At 41.2% G+C, this 20,931-nt stretch overlaps 1 protein-coding gene across 4 annotated transcripts in view; it reads left to right on the top strand.

The window, feature by feature from the left end:
• The window catches only part of STK32A (serine/threonine kinase 32A), a 73,144-nt gene that overhangs the window by 18,208 nt on the left and 34,005 nt on the right, over positions 1-20,931 (top strand). For all 4 annotated transcript variants that reach the window (XM_082213504.1, XM_082213506.1, XM_082213505.1 and 1 more), the window contains exons 3-5: positions 6,669-6,724; positions 7,662-7,813; positions 15,065-15,238. In XM_082213504.1, the coding sequence (XP_082069630.1) occupies positions 6,669-6,724; positions 7,662-7,813; positions 15,065-15,238 (382 nt within the window). The remainder of the gene's footprint in view (positions 1-6,668; positions 6,725-7,661; positions 7,814-15,064; positions 15,239-20,931) is intronic.

The following is a 20,931-nucleotide window of genomic DNA, read 5'->3' as shown; positions in this document are numbered from 1 at the left end:
CATGCAATGAGCCTACTGCTCTGAAATATATTACTAATGTCTGACGCTATGTCTGGACTAGAATCTGCCTGGATGGTTTCTACCTGTATACTTGCTACAAGATCGGTGTAGATTCTGATAGACAAGTAGCTGTGATCACTAAGTTATTCTAGCCTGTAGAAAATGACTGAGGGACAAATTCATGTGATACAGAACATCTGTACTTTTGCTGCTGAAGTTGCGGGTGGCAATCAGGATTCTGCTGGTATGTCAGGCTTCTCCACTGCCTAACAGTAGATAAACTAGTTGAGTTGGTACTGGAGGTTACAGGAGGTTACTTGAACTGGGGAAGAATGGGCGTGTGTGTGGAATCCTATGCAAGATGCTCTCGAAAGTGATGTAATTTAGCATATTTATTTTACCTGTACTTACTAAACAAAGGTAAAAACTTTGCAACTGTTAGGTTGCCTTTTTTTTGCAATTGGGAGTCATCCATTCATTGCTACTATTGAACTTGTGAAATGTGGAATTTTCCATAGAAAAAGTAAGCACTGGAAAAGTTTTCAGAAGATTTTCCGTTTTGGGAAATGCTCTACCCCACATCTCTGGGCCCAGCACAGGAATTAGATTTCACATTTCACACTGTTCTAGGTGTTCCAGTTATTGGGTTAATTGCTTAATTGCTTTCCTTGAAACAGATACCTCAAGGGGCTTTACTTGTCCACAAGTAGAAAAACAATGATGGCATTATTTTTCCTTGATATTTACTCAAAGAAGACACAGCTGCTGATTTACAGAAAGGTTAAAAACATAAATGATGTGTCATACCATACTAGCTTGCAAAGTGGCCTCAGTATCCATAGTTGTTGGCACCAGGCATAATAGTCTATAAGTCTGAAATCCCAATATAGTGTAAATACTATCTTCACCTACAGAACGTCAAAAAGTCTTGTCTTGATAGTTTTCAACAGGCCAAAACTGATAACAGATAAGAAACAGAAGAAAATGTCTCTCTATAACTTTTTAGTTTTGTCTGTTGAAACTAGGCTGCAAGTTTACATGCCACTTGTTCTGCCCAGGAATGCATATACTACATCTTAGATAATGCTACCACCAACTCCTATTGCACAATTTAATCTGCTTGTCCTTCACATGCCCTTGAAACTGAGACTTAGTTCCCAGCAGGTTATACCAGTAATCGTCAACCTTGTCTGACCCAGAACCCAAACATGCATTTGTGGGACCAGTATCTTAAAATAATTCTTACCTAGGGCTTGCCAATCAGAAGGTTGGTGCTTCGAATCCCCGCAATGGGGTGAGCTCCTGTTGCTCGGTCCCTGCTCCTGCCAACCTAGCAGTTCGAAAGCACACCAGTGCAAGTAGATAAATAGGTAGATAAATACCTTCCGGTGGGAAGGTAAACAGCGTTTCCGTGCGCTGTTCTGGTTTGCCAGAAGCAGCTTAGACATGCTGGGCACAAGACCTGGAAGCTGTCCGCGGACAAATGCTGGCTCCCTTGGCCTACAGAGCGAGATGAGTGCCGCAACCCCAGAGATGTCTGCGACTGGAGTTAATGGTCAGGGGTCCCTTTACCCTTTACCTTTAATGCGGCTGTTGCAACCCACTTGAATTAGGCCACGACTCAGTAGTGAGTTGCAGCCCACCAGCTGAACACCAGTGGGCTGTACCACTTCAGATATCAGGTGGGAAGTTCCTCCATGAGAAAAAGGCATTCATCCACATAGAAATCTAAATAGAATAATATGTGGAAGGGTTTTTTTTTTTTTTTGTCCAGGAACCATTTATTCGTATGGGCCTTCATCTACAGTTGTAGAGATCAGATACACTTAGCGAAACTGAACCACTTCACTAGGAGACAAGTCCCAAGTTATTGGCTTTTCTCTCATCCGCTCTTGTCTAACCATCTAAGCTGTGCTGTCAAGCAACAGAAATCGAGAGAGAATGTAAGTATTCTCAGAGGATTTAGAACAAGGATGGAGAACTGTTGACCCTCCAGATGCTGTTGAACTCCAGCTCTCTTGAACTCCAAAAATAATGGGAACTGGGGTTTGACAACAACTGGAGCCCACACCTGTTTTAGGATATTGATTCATCAAGACATTTGAAGCAGGGAGGGACCAGGTACGAGTTTTTTGTCTTCAGTTTAGAGCAGGCATGGCCAAACTTGGCCCTCCAGATGTTTTGGGACTACAGCTCCCATCATCCCTAGCTAACAGGACCAGTGGTCAGGGATGATGGGAATTGTAGTCCCAAAACATCTGGAGGGCCAAGTTTAGCTATGCCTGGTTTGGAGCATAGGAGAGAACTTCTGTTCATTTCCTTATTGCTTTGGAATAGAGGAACTTAAGAACAGTTGAGAGGTGATGTCCTTAGAGGCAGTCTCCAAATTCTCTTTCCATAACTATGGGAATAACAAATAATCTAGAACATTTATATACTGAACATAGTAAATTAGGAAATTTGGATAACCCTGATTCATATAATAGGGAGGAGAACTATTTTGCGTGTATCAGTTGTTGATTGTAAGAACCCCTAGTTCTGGCCATTCCTATCTTCTAACAAAGCTTGTTCAAAGCCATCCAAATTTCCTCTTATTGGCCATGTATGGAATTATGGGGCAGTATTTTTTAAGTGGCTAGCTATAATGTTTTAATACTGTATTGAGGGATATGTGTGGATTTTTAGCAATTTAAACATACATAATTACTTCTTGATGGATATTAGCATGTTGGGAGCTATTTTTAAGACTTACTTTTATCAGCAAATGAGCTTCGGTTGTGCTGTTCCACATGAAAAATGTTTTGCTGCTCATTTGCAGGATCGGGAGAAAGTCCTGCATGCTAGTATCACAAAACATATCCTGCAAGCCTTTGATTTGTATTGACTAGAATGTTACTTCACTTGTCTTCCCGGGCAATTCAGAAAATGTCTGTTTTCCATAACTGTTGTTCATGATGATTTTGTCATTATAAGATGAATTAAGCGTATGGAGATACTTAATTAAATCAATTTCCTCCCAATGTGAAGAGAGGGGCTGACATTATTAAATGTGTGCTGCAGCAGGCAATGGCTAATCCAAGCAAAAGAGAGACAATTTAACCAGTCGCGTGTTGAGGTCCCCAGGGCCACCCCAATAACTCACACATCATACAGAATTTTTTGTTTAAGATTTTTGGCATAATTTTGGCCACAACTTTATTGAAATACAAATTTGTGAGTGGTTGTTTAGGCATTGGTTGCGACTATCTGCCCCCACCATGGGGGACAGACTGACATTCGCACGATGCGAAAGTCAGAATAGGGGAATACACTTGGGGGTTACGCGGAGCAGGGAACCTGCCCTCACCCCAAATGCAACCAGGAGCTCATTGCTATGGCCCGAGCCCCCTTGACAGAGTGGACAAGCAATAGTTAGCCCCCAGTTCCTTTAACGGAATCCCTTGCAGCAGCAGCATTAGAGGGGCAGGCACTCAACCTACCAAGGGCAGGCACTCAACCACTGCCCCTCCACCAACCAAACCATAAACCAATGCCTAACCGCCACCGAGCACTCAAGCTCGCCGCCAACCACTCACAACTGCAGCCCCACCTTCAAACCCACACAACAGAATTTAACCATGTGTCATTTCCCAACGGGGAAAGATGCACACCATTGTCCCTGAAAAGGACGGCCGCCTTGAAGGTGATATCTGGGTGTGCAATCGCAGAACCACCATGAGCAATGACTGCTTTCATTGCCACCTTATTAACATGCTTTCTGGCTCCATCAGTGGCGGCCGGACAGCGACTGCCACGCCAGGTGCGTCTCTGCAGCAACTGGGACCAAAAAACTTTCACACCCAGCAAAAACTCTGCCAATTCAGCCAGGTCCTTTTGAACTGTAAAACGTAAAGAACAACAGTCCGTGGAAAGCAGATCATTTCCCCCTAACTGCAGCACGATAGCTGTAGGGGGCCCCTCCAACCTCACATGCTTCCGAACAAGGGGAAGCAATTCGGCCCACAGCATTCCATGCCTGGACAGCCAAGACACTTGCGCGTGTTGAGGAAAGCCAAGACTGAGTCCAATCCAGACTCCCTTGCTCTGATACCGGCCCAGTAGACAATGCTGTGGCCCACAATGCGAACAGCAGCCACACCTAAGAGAAGACAAGCAAATATAAGTATGGGTGATCAATGATGTCTATGCACATATCCACAAAATGCATTGGACTTCCAACGGTGCATGTTCTTAATTCTTTCTACAGACAGTCCCCAATGAGCTGCTGTAGTGGCAGCACCATTGCGGAAGAATGAGGGGCGTAACCTGCTGCTTTCAAACCACAAGCTGCAATCGCTTACCGCATCACCTTAGCAAATTGATGCCTAGCCAACGGGGCACCATCCTCATGAAAAAGGAATGGACCCTCCCCCCGTGATCCAAATACCTGGAGGTATCCTTAACTGGCGAAGGACCCTTATTTCCAGTGGCAGGCACCCTAAGAGTGACACCCCTGCCTAACTGGTCTGTCTTCGAATTCCAGATAAACAGGACCACCTCCGAAGGGGATAGAGTTACGTCCTGCAAAAGCAGTCCCCTTGACTCTCTGCCGCGGGTGAACTCCAATACCACCTCACCTACCCTCGGGCCGCCAAAAAAGGATAAAGAAAAGGCGGCTGAAAAACGCCGTGCTTCATATTTGAACCAGCAAATGCTCCTCAACTTTGAGCGCATGCTGGTCAGCAAATCAAAAGTTATAGGCTTCCTTACCCCAGGGGATAGAGTGCCCAGCCTACCACAGCCTTGCGCACCACAAATTTGGCGCAAGGGGCTTTATTAAAAAAGGCTTTGCAGAAAAAGGAAATGGCCGCCTGTTGGATCTGGTCCTTGGTGTTAAGAAAGCCAGTATCACAGGGAATCTTGTTCAAAGGGTGCTATATTGTGGGAGGGAGGAATGGCTTCATTTTTTGAGACTCTGTTCAAGGAGCTTCTGGCTGACAGGCTGCATATTGGTGTCAGAACCTGTGACTTGGACAGAATATCCACAGATGTTCCTGTCAAGATTCCTGGTTGCTATTCAAAATCACAACAGTGGGCTCCCTACAGGTTATAAGGAATCAGAATGGTGGCTTGATATTTCAGTTCTATTATAAGTAGGATGGCTGAGAGAGAGACAGAGAGAAAGACAGAGGGACACAGAGGTAATCGCATGCCATTTGGGTCTTTAGCCTAGCTCTCTCCCATGACTCCAAACTTGGTTCTCAAAAGCTATATACATTGGCAGGTTCCCTCACAAATACCCCCCCCCCCATTCAGTTCATAGATGGTTTAGAATACTTTGTACTGGCTGACTAGCTAGAATAAGCTGTCTTGTTCACTGTATCCTCTGTTCCCTATCACACTTTACAGACATCTTTTCTGAACTGTATTGTCCCTTGTTGCAGGAGGGGGTTTCGGGCAAAAGCAGGTCATACACATGGTCTATTTCCTTCTGCTTCTTAATTGGTTAGAAATGTACAGATGGATGAGGCAAATGTTGTAATTTCAGGCTCTGTCACTTTGGCATTACCTGACAGTTCTGGGGTCACAATCATTAAAGCCGCCGCTGTTAGTAATCCACAGCCTTGAATTGGTGCTTCCAATCAGCCCCCTAATGAGGTTTAAGTGCTATTACGTTTGTGCCCGGTATGACAACTGGACTGCTCTCATTATTATCATTTTTTCACTAATAGTTCTGTGGCTTTAGGGCTGCCTGATCTCCATCTGAGGACTTGAGCTAGTATGAGCAGAATTCAAAGATAGTGATTTAGGAATTGCAGCTGTACTGCCTTGCTAGAACCACTTATGAGATTTCAAGAATGGTGGGTTGGTATCCGATGGCTGCTTAAAATTATTTGGGATAGGGCAGAAAAAGCCGTGTAATGGCACAAGGACATAATGGTAAACCATGTTACAGTGGCACTGTGGGAGCACGGAAAGAGAGCAGGAAACAAAAGTACAAAAGTTCAGATTTTGAAGCTATTACATTAGTTTGTTATATGTTGATTTAAAACAACAACTAAAAACTAAAATTTTAGGGTGAAGCACAGTTTTGCATGTAAATGTAATCCTGGAATTATCTTGCTTGCACAGATGCTTACCTTGGGCTGCCTTGCCAGATTTATTCAGCCTTTAAAAAAATAAAAATCTAATTTTTAACAAAATGATCTACAGATTCTACTGGGGTTTGTTCCTGCAATATAAATTGCAGGAAATGTTTCCTCTACCATTTTATCTAAATAAAATTCATTTGTAACTTGAAAGTTTATAGTATCCCAATGCAGCAGAACTTAATCCAAAAAGATAACTGTTATTTGGTATTCCTACATGTGGGAAGAGGGGTATGGGAAAAGAGAGCTAAATATGTGAGGGAAAATGGCTCTTTACATTCTGTATACCCTTACCTTAAATAGTAATAAAACAGGGTTCCATTTAAAAAGTGAGCACTTATTCTATTAGATAGAATCTTATCAGTTTTGAAAAATGTAGAACAAAAATATTATTTCAAGCAATAGTGAAGTATATAATGTTTAGACCTGCTTACTAAGGAACAAATGGTTATCCCTGCTGTATTATAATTCTGAAATTGGTTATTTCAAATATTGAATAGCTGAGGCTTTTATTTTTAAAACCTTTATTCTTCTTTACAGTCACCTTCGACCATTTTGAAATTTTGAGAGCCATTGGAAAAGGCAGCTTTGGAAAGGTATGTTTTTTTTGCAAACAAAACTATCTCTCCATGTGGTGGGGACCATAGCTATCCACAGATTCTTCTTAAAATAACAAGGTGGACAGCAAGTAAGCAGGTTTTAGATAATATTGCATTGTCAATGTCTACAAGCTGAGCCTTATCTCTCAGACCGTCAGGAAGAATTAGAGCCTTGTCCCTCATATGCTCAGAATCTTCAAATTATATTACAGGATATTAAACTGTTCTTATTGATAAAACCAGAGCTGCTGAATTTATATGTAAACATCCGGTAAAGGGAGGCTTTCCACCAGAGCAACTCAGGACACCCTGGCATTGTGCCTCATCTCTCCCTTCTCTTGCACAGTCACAATGCCTTTTGAGGTGTGCGAGCCTAGTTCTTTGAGCCTGGTCCTGTTCAGCCTCTACATTTTTTGCCAAAGGAAGTGTGCTTAAGATGCCTTTTGTGTGGGATTTTAATGTGATTTTAAGGCTGCTGTGTTCTCATTAGTTCTCATTTTTATGTCAAGATCTGTATCTGGAAGCTATCAGGGCCACTTTGCCCATCAAGAATAGGTATAATGTGACGAAGAAGGCTAAAGAACGGTGAGAGGTGGGTGAGGCCTATGAGAATGTGAGTTTGGGAAAACATAGTTCATCAGACCAATTAATAAACCAAGGATTGGACACAGTTTCATCTTAGTCCCACTCATTTACAGTGGTGACATGTCCAGTTAGTTGGTGACTCTTCTCATCAACATGCCTGTGCATTTGTATATGGTGGGGAAGAGCAGGATCTAGAAAAATGAGGCGGCAATTTAGCAATGTACATTGTTAAGGTAGGATAAAGGTGTATTGCTAAGTTAGGGTAGGATACATGAATGTCCTCAGCACAACGCGACGCTACATATCCCACAGTTTGCGCCATGTTTCCGCCTTGGTTTGTCCTTGCTAGGTTTGCATAGTCCAGAAGAATGACACCAAGAAAATGTACGCCATGAAATATATGAACAAGCAAAAATGTGTGGAACGGAATGAAGTGAGAAATGTCTTCAAGGAGCTACAGATCATGCAGGGATTGGAACACCCTTTCCTTGTGAATTTGTGGTAAGCTGAGCACCATATTTCCCATTATTTTCCTGGGAGGAGGTTGCCTTCACTTTTCTGGAAACCTGGTTCTGTTTGTTTCACTTTAACCTTATTTACCATTATTGGTTTCCACAATACAGTACTTGTTGCCTGGCTGACCCTTTTTTCTTTTCTTTTCTACGTATAACCTAGTTTTCTTTGAGTGGCCTTTGAGAGAAACAACAGGTCCCTGGACTGCCTGTGGTTTAAACTCGTGTCTTAGGCAGGGCCTGGATAAAAGAGCCCCCTGTTCAGCTCCTTTTATAACTGGCTTCATTCTTCCTGGCTTGAGGCATCGAAGTGCCATGCTGTTTGCCCTTTATTTCTTTCACAGTAAAATAAATACATGTAGTATTTTGACCCAACAGCAGATGTGTTAGATCTAGGACCGTGACTGTTTTGAATAGGAAATATACTTTGGTAGTGCAAAAGAACTCCACTTTTGAAAACAACTACCCGTACCTGGAAAATTTGTGCCTTTGGGGAGAAGGCTTAGATAGAGCCCCCTGCCTATACTGCTGGTTTTCCATTGGTTTCTTGGAGAATATTCCAGTTTATAGTCTCCCATCTGTAGCCTGAAATTATAGTCTCAAGGAATTCCATGTGATCTATACAAGTCTGGAGAAGGGGTTGATGTGGCTAGGATCTCCTCACCTGCCCAAAACCTTTGTCATTATTTTCATGTGATAATTTTAGAGACTGTAACAAGCTATCATTCAGGCTAGCACTAGTTGACAATAGATTCCTAATAAACATTCTGCTTTGCTTTCTGCTGCCCATTTCCCCCATTTCTTTGTGCTTTCTGTGCTATGTGATGCAGCTGAGGAGAGCTGGAATCTGACAAAGATTAGGTTGTGCTGTGCATGAGGCCCAAAAGATGTGCCCATGGACACCAAAAGACTGGTGACTCCTCATTGCAAAGGCTTGTAAAGTAACTGGCCCAAGGACATCCAGTGAGCTTCAGGGTCAAGCAGGGGTTTGAATCCTGGTTTTGCGGGACCTAGTCCAACATTCCAACCACTGCAGCACAAAGTCTCTCCTCTACTGAGGCAGATTTGGCCCACTACACTACAACTTGGATGAAGTGTTCCACTTTTATTGGCGTGGCCCAAGGCATATTGCTGCCTATAGCAGAACTCAAATTCCACCTGTTCATTCCATTAGCAAAGTCAGTTTCAAAAAGGAACAGGGCTCCTGCATCTTTAATAATTTCTGAAATTCTGCCTTCTGCATAACTCTGTAAAGGTTCAGGAACCCTGCCTTCTTTGGCATCTAGCCACACTGCCTGCTACTGGGGACATCGCTGCACCTTTCAGATACCAATTCCTGCCTTTATCTGTTTCCTCCCTGTCCCCACATGGTGCCACCTGAATAAGGTCAAGTCACCCTGCTGCAGGGCAGACTCTGAAACCAGATCGATATCTTGGGGAAATGTCTGTAACAGTTCTTTCTCTGAGGACACTTGATGGGGGCACAGTTCATTTTCAGCAGCTTGCGTGCCATCAACAATGAAATCAGCACACTTATAAGGCATGTTGATCCTTCCTTTTTTCTTTGATTTAGTGTGTTTTCCCCCTTTCAGTGGCCCTGAAACAGGAAGGATGGAATAAGGTTCTGCTAACAATGGACACTAAACTCGGTTAAGAGCCACAGTAATATTTCAAGTAATGGGGAATTAGATTATTTTGCAATTTTTTATTTTGTTTTCAGGTGGTTTTACTGGTAGAGCATTGGTAAATAACCTCCAGCAAAATCACCCTGTTGCAGGGTAATGGTAATAAAACAGATCTCAGTGTCTTTTCACCAGAGGTACCAAAGTATTAGCTGACAAAGGAATAAGTTGTTTTTAAATTATACCCTGCTCTTCTGTTTTGACCAAATACATATAAAAGCCAGTAATAAAAATTATTAAAGAATTGTAGAGTTGAAAGGGACCCCAAGGGTCATCTAGTCCAACCTGCTGCAATGCAGAAATCCCAGCTAAATAATCCCTCACAGGTTGATAAAAACTTCCACCAGGGAAGACCAGCATAAGATATTTAAAAATCCACCATGAAGTTCCTTCTGTAGACAGTGGGTCATTCACTCTAACCTACTCTTTGCTTGATTGACTAGATTTGCTTTCCTAAATGCCAGTCATTGCCTATGACTTCATTCATTGGCTAAAAATCAACAACACTGAAAGCAGGAGCAGGCTTGTTTCTCACAAAACAAATCAGCAAAATTGTGCCTCAACATTTAAAAAAGAAAGAAAGTTGGGAGTGAGGAGTATGCCCCCCCCCATTTGCTATTCACATTTTTAAGAAGTCACCATACAGCAACTAATGTGAACAGTGTATTGTCTAATTTGGCCCTTCCTTTCCACGGGGAACAAATAAACCAAAGCAAAACTGGAAATTAATATCAGGGAATTCCAAATAAATGTATACCACTACAAAGCAGAACTGTTTCCCAGTCTGGATCAAACAAGAGATCCCCTGTTAGGTGGGGATGGGGGCTATTTAAACTCCTCTGCTGCCTGTGTTCCTGCCGCACAAAAAACTCTGCCTCTCCTCATCAAATAGTGATTTGATATATGTTAGATTATTTTAGTGCTGCATCTAATTTTGTACTCTGATAATTGGTCTTTTCTACACATGAAAGGTTTTGCTTATCTTTGCTTACTTAACTATCTATCTGCTTGTTAGTTTCCTTAGCTTCTTTTTTACCAGCTTAACCCATCAAGGCAAGGAGAGAGTGAAAGTAATAGCTTATCACAGGAGAGTTGCTGTCTACAAGTGTTGCTTGAGTGTTTAGTGACGGATGCTTGAGAAGCAGACTGCATGATAAATGAAGGCATCTTATGGTGCTCCTTAAGCTAGGGAAATAAATAATTTATCTGCCTCTCTGAGCCATTGGTCTAGACTATTAATAATATGCCTTTGGCAGTCAGTACCAAAAAGAAAAAAGAAAAAAAATCTGGGAGATTAATTTTCCCTTACCAAATAGCCTCAAATGCAAGGAGGTTAATAGTGATTTTGAGTGCATCTGCATATATCACCCTAAGTTTTTAATTCCTTCTCAAACACAACAGTTCTTGGAGAAAAGCCCAGCTTGCAGCCTGTGCAGTCTTAAGTCTGTTGGCAGAGTTATTTAGGTTTATATAGGGATTTCCAGTAGCTTAGGGTCAGGGGAGACTCTCAGGCCAGAGGGTACATTGTTAAAACTTAGCTCAAGTTGATTCTTCCCTTGTTCTGACCGTAGAACGTAGTCTAACTGTGTATCCTCCAGCTGGGTCTATCTTACATGCCCTGAATATGGATCAATTTGTAGCAGATGTTGCTAGTACTCCTGTGGAATAAGAATGGGAAGACAGTGGTAAAAGCTTGGGAGATGTGCTGTCTTCACAGGAAGTATTGATGCAAATGAATGAATATCTCACTTCACATTTTCAGGAAATGGTTCAGTCCAATGGTGCAGGGTCCTGGTACATATTTCTTGTCTAATGAGCAAGCTTTTCACAAGGATGGTGATTTTGGGGAAGGTGCTTTCAAACAAGCAGGGTACCCCACATCACTTCGGAGGTGTTAGAATCATGTGAGAAGTTTGTACTCTGTCAAAAATGTTCAGCTCAGGCTCCAGTTTCCTATATCATTCATTAGCTGGGATCCTTTTCTCTGTGTTCAGTGCTTCCCCAAGACAATGATGCCCTCTGGCTACAAGGGTAAACACTTGAAAAAGTCTTGATACACCATTCAGGCACTGATTCCTTCCTTCCCAGACTCACACACACAGACAACGCCTGAAGCTGCTGCATGGTAGTGCCCACACTGTCTGCATTGGCAGACTGGCTGAAAAAGAATGATTCAGCAGCACATGTGCAGACAGCCTTTCCACGAGCACCAAGTTGCTCCAGCAGGGAAGAGAGGGAGAGATAGTTCTGTTGTGCAAGGAGAAAGTGATCTTCTTAGCCTTCTTAGTCTTATGTTGAATACTACCCTACTACCCAACTTATGTTGAATACTACTCTGATGCCACCTCTGTATTGTTCATTTCCTTTAAGCAGCCTCCTTATACAGTCTGGGGTTTTGTTTTGTTTTATTTATAAAAAGATAATAGTCTGGATCAGTTTTGAAAGAGGAATACGTTAACTGGGAGATGTAAGCTGCCAAGGGTGTGGCTGCCCCTTTAACAAGCACCATCAAAAGTGATTGCATTGATGATTTGTTATAAGTCCACTTGCACTGAGACCTGCAGGAGCCCCGTTGTTATATTATTCCCTGTGTGTTCTACTCCTTGCAGGAGTGTGTTCAGAATAATAATTGTAGGTTTTCTCAGGATAGGTTTCCTAAGTGAAAACTTTGTATTAACAAATATAGATTTACTGAAACTAGTGGCTGAAGGTTAACTGCAACAGTCAGCAAATATTTTATCATAGGGGGTTTCTCTAACAAGCTACATCTTGCAAAATAAAGTCAAAATTGAGTTTTTGTCTTTGAACCTAAGTTGTACTTGTAGATCCATGATTGTGGTCTTTAAGATTATTGGTGTAATTTCACTTGGGGAAACTTACATTTCATCTCTCAGCTATTTTAACTCCCGCCAAAGTCTGATTTTAAGCATCGTCTTGGACCAGTTTCCATGTTACATATGAGAGAATGTATGACCTGCCTGATTGACTGAACTTCTTGAACTAAGGGCAATACCAGCTGGTAGCTTTCACCTAGCTTGGCACTGTATTGTATTGTATTGAATATTCATTCATTCATTCATCAATAAATATATCTCTTTGGTGAAGAGCCACACCATATGGTTTACAAAAGATTATGACAACAAGCAGCAATGATACAACAAGCAACAATGATACAAAAAGTTGCAGTAAAATGGATACAATAAAAATAGAGTACAATATAACAGATAATTTTTTCTCTCCTCTTTTTCCTTTTCCTTCTTCCCAGATGGCAGATTCCTGGTCTTCTGGCCTGACATAATAATAATTGACACTGTATCTGGTGTTGCTGTCCTTACCATTGTTCTTTATATCCTATATTTAGGGATACAAATCATTTCAGGGTAACTTATACATACAACCACCAGGAATACACAAAGAAATGCAAAGAAGAGTCATTATTTCCCCCTCTCTTACCATCATACTCACTATGGAAGGTCCTCCACATGCAGACTGTAGAGTTCTGTCAGCCCTGCAGATATGCACGACAGGAGCATGGACTGAAATTCCCCCATTTGGGCCAGCTTCTGGAGATGGGAACAGCTGAAGCAGTCCACCCAAGCCATATAAACCTGTCATTCCGTGAGAAATTCTGAAGGCTGGTTCTTTCTTTGTGTGATCCTGGTGGAATCAAAAGGACAACCTGGGGAGAAGCTATTCACTGTGATTATGCAGTGGTGAACTGACTGTATTTCTGATGCCAATTTGCTGATCCCCAGCTGCCTTTCAGTCCTGCATATAAGAAAAAGAATTGTTTTAGAGCTGTTTGCTCTCTTTCTTTCTTTCTCTCTTTCTGTTTTAAACACAGTCCACCTGCACCCCTAGCATGATGGAGAAATCTGTGTAGAACATTACGACCAAGTAACGGCTCAATAGATTGATTTATTTCATCCCTCTCTGTTGAGTAGGATTTTTAAGTCACTCTGGAAATCTCATTTGACTGAAACTTGGAGAGCTGTAAAACAGCAACACTCCTTGTATACAGATATGTGTTAATATAGCTGCTTGAATGATTGCCATAGATTTCACATTAATCAGTAGCTGTGTCCACACATTGCAGCTCAGCATACAGTAGCTGGTAGTAAGGAAATTTCTTTAGGATCTGTCCCCAAATCTCAATGGTAAGGGGTGATGACAAAACATTTATGAAAAAAATCATAATAGCTATTTGCAAATTCATTCTCGAAATATAGAAGTGCCATTTCCTAAGCTTCTGTGGGTTATTTTTGCTCAATCTAAAAGAAGCTGCCTCATACTAGATGGCTGCTGGTCCATCTAGTTCAGTCTTATGTACACTGACTGGCAACAGTTCTCCAGGATTTCAGAGGACTCTTTTCCCAGCCCTATCTGGATATTGAACCGGGGACCTTCTGTATGCACACTGTAACCCCTAGCACTCAGGTATGGGCCTGCCCCAAAAGAGAAGATATGGGAACAAAATATTTAGGTGGGTCTGGGCACTCTTGCTTTTTGTGAAGGGGTTGTCTTAATGTTCCTGCATCTTATAGACTGTCAAAGACATGCATGGTTGTCTTCTGTGCTGCTTGCTTATATTCATGCATCTTTCTTTGTCCATTGACTTAGAGATGATGTGATTTTACCTTGTATTTAATTATGCTGGCACCTCAGGGAATCTTTTGGCACAAAAGCAGCTAATTTTCCTCTCTGTATTCAAGAGCATTGACTGCTCCAAGTCTAAAACGTATTGATTTCTTGAGCCCACATTTAACTCGCTGTTATTTAAACGAAGTCAAGCAGAAAAGTCTTGGGAGGGAAATTTCGAAGGCAATATGAAAATGTTGGGGGTGGAGGCTTAATTTGTGCTGGGGCTCAGCCCTGCCATTTATTTGCAGTGCCAGGGCATAACTTTCGAATGCATCAACTAGGAATAGATGGAGGTCCCCTTGAGCAGGTGTCAAGTGCATTTCCTTTGTAACCCCAGGGAGCCTCCACACATTAGGGGTTAAGGGAGGGAGGAATTCAGAACTAGAGAGTGATATTTCTAGACAGCCTTGAACCCTTGTAACTAGAGGTTAGAGTTCTAGCTAGAAGGCATTGAATAAAGGGCTTGGGAGTGCCTTCTGTTTTTGTTTGCTACCAGTTGTGCGTCTCTCTGCTACTTTCCTTGTTTCCCACTTCTTGTCCAACACAGTTGCTGTTTTCATTTTCATACTTTTGTTTGTATTTCATGTGTCCTTGAATAAGCCTTATTGTTGGACTCCTCCCCCCCACCCACACACGAGAAAAGGGAAGGGGGTTCAATGTCTAGAAGAATTATGGAAATGAAACTTTGGCCACATGTCCTATTAATTGTCCAACATACCCAGAATAGCTCAAACCTTAAGATATTTTGCTGTGCAAGCACGACACTACTAACCCCAGTTCTTGACTTAGGGTTGTGTTTTGCATTGACCAAGAGGAAGTCTGACTCCAGGCAGAGTCATAGATCTCATCATACATGCTTCTAATTCTACTGCACTAATCAAGCTGTGTGTCCTTTGTGTGCTGGCATCTTGTTCCAGGTATTCATTCCAGGATGAGGAAGACATGTTTATGGTGGTTGATCTGCTTCTTGGAGGAGACTTGCGTTACCACCTGCAGCAAAATGTCCGCTTCCAAGAGAGCACTGTGAAGCTGTTCATCTGTGAACTAGCATTGGCACTGGACTATCTCCAGAGCAGGAACATCATCCACAGGTGAGCTACGCACTATAGAGATACATTGATACTGTTAGCAGTCATACCATCATGAGACACCATTAATCCTGCCAGGTATTTGTAGTCAGTGCTTTTTTCCTAGAAAAATAGGTGCTGGTACTCACCATGAGGTTGTTTCATAAATGCCATACTTTTTAACCCCAAAAGAGGTGATGGTACTGCATATCTGTGAGTACCCACTGAAAAAAGCACTGTCTGTAGTGTCAATGAATGACAGCACTTTCTGTATGCTTACTTTTGTGGGTCGACAAACACTTGGAATATTGGGATGAACGCACGTGTGGTTATTTCAGTTACCAACGAGTATTAGTATTATATTCCACCCTGAAATAATCAACAAAACAAATAATGTCTTTGTTCCTCCTGTAGAAATAAAGGGATTCCTCAAGGTGTTTGGGGAATGCCCTAAATAAATAATTTAATTTAACATTTACGAATGCTTCAATAGCTGCTGGAAGGAATAATAACATAAATATCTAGCTTGCACTTGTTTTAGAAAAGTTCTACAAAAGGCTTCTGATGCACTGATTGAGATATATATATATATATACGTATAAAACATAATATATAATATAACATGTTATATGCAAAACATTCACACACATTTGTTTCAGTCTACTATCTCAGCCATATAGCTGCTACAGTCAAATCTTGGTTCCTGAACACCTCTGTTATCTTACATTTCAGCTTCCAAACACCTAAAACCCGGAAGTAAATGCTCCGATTTTCGAACATTTTTTGGAACCCGAACGTCCGATGCAGCTTCCGCTTGAGTGCAAGAAGCTCTTGCAACCAATCAGAAGCTGCACCTTGGTTGTCGAATGTTTCGGAAGTCGAACAGTCTTCCGGAACGGATTACGTTTGACAACCGAGGTTTGACTGTATTTGGTTCAGATGAATCATCCATATAGCAAACCCATAGAAGATTAGTTGGGATCGGACATTTGCCCACAGATTGTTTTAATCCATAACAATAGTTTCAAAAAATTTAATTTGATAGCATACTTTATTTTGAGTGTTGTGAATTTTGAATGAGCATTTCTTATGAGCTGGTGACAGCCATCACTATCTACTAACCAATCCATGCACTCATAAAGAACTTTGACTCCCCCCTGCCCATGAAGGAGGAAGCAGCCTTTTCATGCTGTGACCTGCATCTATCATCATTTCACTATGTAACTGAGGGGAGAAGTTTAACTATTCAAGAATGATATCCAAAACCTTTGCTGTTTGGGCATAGCTAGTTGCATGGTTCTCTGGTTTGTGACCAGTATTGATAGTGCGTTCCTTTGAGAGTCATTAATATATACAAGGTTGCAGTGTGTTATCCCAAGGACAAGTTCAATAGAAACTCTTTAAAGGTTTGAAGTCCAGAGAGGGGGATGCATCTAACAGAATTCTATCTTGAGTAAATACTATAGGATTCAGCTCGTAAGTGGATAATTGCATACCATCAAAACGTTATTGGTTTCCACTTCATCTGTTTTTATGCAGAGTGTATGCCATAATGTTGTAGAGCTTGGGAAATAAAAAAAATGCAGGGAGATTGCAGTTTAAGAAGTTAAACAAGTGATAAAGTTGGAAGAATAGAAATATTGGTGTACTAAGTATATGTATTATTAACTGCCTATGAAATTACTCAAGCAAAACTTCAGGGTCTAGAAACAAATGTAATGCATGCTGTAATCACATGTGCTATGAGAAAAATGGGTTGCAAACTTTTGACCCATAAAACTGTTTGTTTGTTTTTTTAATTAAAAATACATAAATTGTATTTTAGAAATGTGAATTGGATGAATTGGATTATATTTATTTGTTTGTTTTTTAAAAGAAATCAGTAATACTAGGTGTCTCCTTATTAATAAATAACCTGGCTTACATTGAAATCTAAATTTTAATATAAATATGTTCAAGCCCACACTTCTAACATCTCTCTTTGAAGCAGAAGCTTCAAAGTCTACAGATCAAATGACTCTCAGCTACATCAGATTGGCGTAATTCCCAATTGATGCAAACACACCTTTAAAAATGCAACCAGAGGTGTTATCTGTGTACTTAGGAGTAGATGATCATGCAAGATGAGGCTATCTTCCTGGATAGATGCAATCCCTTGGAATGGCATAGAAAGAGTTGTAGGAATGATCCATTTGGTGAGAGTGTTTGGCCTTGCTTTCTCAAGTAGGCAGAGAATTTGAAAGCTTATATGCATTTGGTAAGAGACTTTCAGGTGTTGCCTTTCAAACCTAAATAATATTTATTCAATGGGCATCATACTTCACTGGGAAGAATAGTGATGCTGAAGGTCATTATCCAAGATTTCTAACTATAAAATAGTGAGTGGAGTTGACTTAGACTACTCCTTTTTTCATACTTCATTATCAAACTTCTTCCATACCTCTGGACAGGATTGGAATTGTCTTCCTACAGCTCTTTTGTTTTTCAGGATATTTGCCATTTATGGTTTACTTTCTAATAATGTACACTTCAACTTCCTTTGTAATATGTTTAAACGTCTGCACTTGGACAAATTCAAATGCCTATTTCATGCTTGCGTAACCAAAGGAGACTTCAAGACAAAACAGTGTGGTAATGAAGGTATAAGGTTCACTTTTTCTGCTCTGCACCTGTTCACACAGCCGCCAAATAATGAATGAGGATGAATTACACTGGGAGACACAGAGGGAATAAGGCTGTTTTGTACTGGCTTTGAAAAAGCCTGGAAACTATATTGGGCAAACACCCAAGGATGGATGGTGTTATATAAATCAATTAATAATAATGGACACCATGATGATGTAGCTAGGAAGGATCCTAATCCAGCTTGTTTTTATGTTACTCTTCTTAGCAGGAGGATTACTAGTAACATAATTTGCTGGTCTTAAAGCACACATTGATGAACAAGGCTTCTGGGTGAGCCCCACATCCCTGACCATTCTGGATTTTTTAAAGAGATGAATTTCATACTCTCCTGAGGAGGCAGTTACCATGGATGTAACATAGGCCTCACTTGATAAGCTGGCTGTTGGTGGTTAGGGTGACCAAATGTTGAAAAAGTTATCAGATAATAAAAGTAAGGAGATAAAAGTTGGTGCCAGTTGTATGTTACCTCTTTTTATAATGAGTTGCTGAACCCTTTGAGCACAGGACTAATGCCACATAAGCCCAACGTCTATCAAGATAACGTTACTGGGAGTGAGATGTAAAGCTGTTGGTTACTTTGCTAGTATGTTACTCCTCTTACATGATTATCTTTGCAAAGGCAGTTGGGGCGTCATCTTGAGATAACGGCAACAAAAGACTCAGGTGAAACCTTCTCTTTTAAAAGAAGGGGAGAGGGAAAGGAGGGGAGTAGTCAAAGGGTGTGTATCTACATGGAGTGTGGAACAGACTGGGCAGAGGGTCGACTCTGTAAGGAGAAGGGGAGAGCAAACACCTGCACTACCCACGGCTGATGATCTTCAGTGCCTTCCAGTTACCTCCTACCTTTTTGATGCATGCATATTTAGAAAATAGTTAGGGGGGGAGTTTCAGTTCCTTATTGCTGAATATTTGTTTCTTGGAAGAGAAGAGGAAGGCCTTGTTCTGGGGCATGGCGTTGTTTCCGTTCATCCCATCTTAATTGGATTGAAATAGACTGAAATTAGTTTGCCTGAAGACCCCAGTTTCTCCTCACAAAAAGATACTTCCTCACACAGTGTATAGTTAAACTTTGGAATTCTCTCTGGCAAGAGGCAGTGATGGCCATCAACCTGAATGAGTTGAGAAGAGGATTTGACAAATTCATGGAAGATAATGGCTACTAGCCACAATGGCTATATTCTGTCTCCACTGTCAGAGGTGAGATGCCTCTGAATGCCAGTTGCTGGAAATTACGTTGGGGAGAGTGCTGCTGCACTCAGGTCTTGCTTTTGGACTTCCTGTAGGCATCTGTTTGGCCACTGTGGGAACAATAGAACAGGCCATTGGCCTGATCCAGCAAGGCTCTTGTGTTTTTGTGTTTTTGTGTGCATGTGAATTGCCTCTTGGCAGCTGAGAAAAGATCCTCTACATATGCATATGCAAATACACAATACATTTGTGGCATTTTTTGTTTTGTGGAGATAATAATTTTCTTTTATTGGCAGCTGATAACTTAAAATAGATGCTAGAGATGTATATTTAACTTCTTTACTGTTTTATAAACCATGTGCTTCATTGACTCAGCTGTATGAAAAAATAACCTGACATATTGCTCTGCTCCAATCTTTCTGTGCCATTGTCCCTATATCCAGAATTTAGATGTCTTCAAATTGATGGTAATCATAACCTGACATCTCTATACAGAAACACTTTAAGTTAACAATAAGCAAAGCCCTATGTTTTTCCCAGACTCAGAGATTATTTGCAAATATGCTGCACAGTGGAGTATGTCATTTTTCTTGTTTCTGTAAATGCTAGTTAGGAACAGATCAGTTTAACAACTAAAATATAGGTTGGAATGAAAGAACTCATGAACTAAAATACAGCTGCATTCTCATCGAATTAAATTACAAAAAAAAATGTATGTGGGATTTCTTTGTAAGAAGAACTTTTTGCCATAAATTGCAGCGATAGAGTCCTATTCATCCTAGATTAGATAAGGTTGATCTCTCCCCTTGGTATTTATTATTTATGCTCCATACTGTAGACACACAGGTGTGCTGCTTTCAGCAACACTTTGAGCTTTTACTTTTCATAAGATAAGAACAGGATAATGGTTTGTTTTTTGAAATAATAATAATAATATAATCAATCAAGTATCACAAAATAGCAAGCAAGTCAGCTTTCAGGTTCTCAAGAACTTCAGCCTGGATCAAGATAGAAAGGGGATGGGGAAGCTGGAGAACAATGCTATCAGTGGCTACTAGTCATTGATGCCTAAGTACCTTTTAATAATTAAAAAAGAGAATAATATTGACAAAATTTTGAAAAGGGCATGGATAAGCTGTATTAGTCATGAAGGCTACATGCTGTCTACAGGATCAGAGACAGCATGCCTCTGAATGCCTTTCACTGGGAAACAATAGCAGCAGAGGGATATTGCCCTCATCCCCTGCTTGTGGACTTCACATAAGAGGCATCTGACTGGCCAGTGCGGAATACACAATGCTGGACTATATAGGCCTTTGGTCTGATCCAGCAGGCCTCTTCTTGTACAGACCTGATACTGTTGCCGAGGTCTATACTTTATTTTACAAAAAGTGTTTATTAAGTGCAATGGAGACATTATGGTGCTGGAGGAGACTCTTGAGAGTCCCATGGACTGCAAGAAGATCAAACCTCTCCATTCTTAAGGAAATCAGCCCTGAGTGCTCACTGGAAGGACAGATTGTGAAGCTGACACTCCAGTACTTTGGCCACCTCATGAGAAGAGAAGACTCCCTGGAAAAGACCCTGATGTTGGGAAAGATGGAGGGCACAAGGAGAAGGGGACGACAGAGGATGAGATAGTTGGACAGTGTTCTCGAAGCTCCCAGCATGAGTCTGACCAAACTGCAGGAGGCAGTGGAAGACAGGAGTGCCTGGCGTGCTCTGGTCCATGGGGTCACGAAGAGTCAGACACGACTAAACGACTAAACAACAACAACAACAATGGAGACATTATTAGGCTAGGTTAGTTACAACCACAAAATGATTGTAAGAACAATGAAAAA

Source organism: Podarcis vaucheri, assembly GCF_965113315.1.
Source record: "Podarcis vaucheri genome assembly, chromosome: 2".
NCBI lineage: Eukaryota > Metazoa > Chordata > Lepidosauria > Squamata > Lacertidae > Podarcis > Podarcis vaucheri.
Note: the sequence above shows the minus strand (reverse complement) of the source record. Positions and strands in the feature narration are given on the sequence as shown.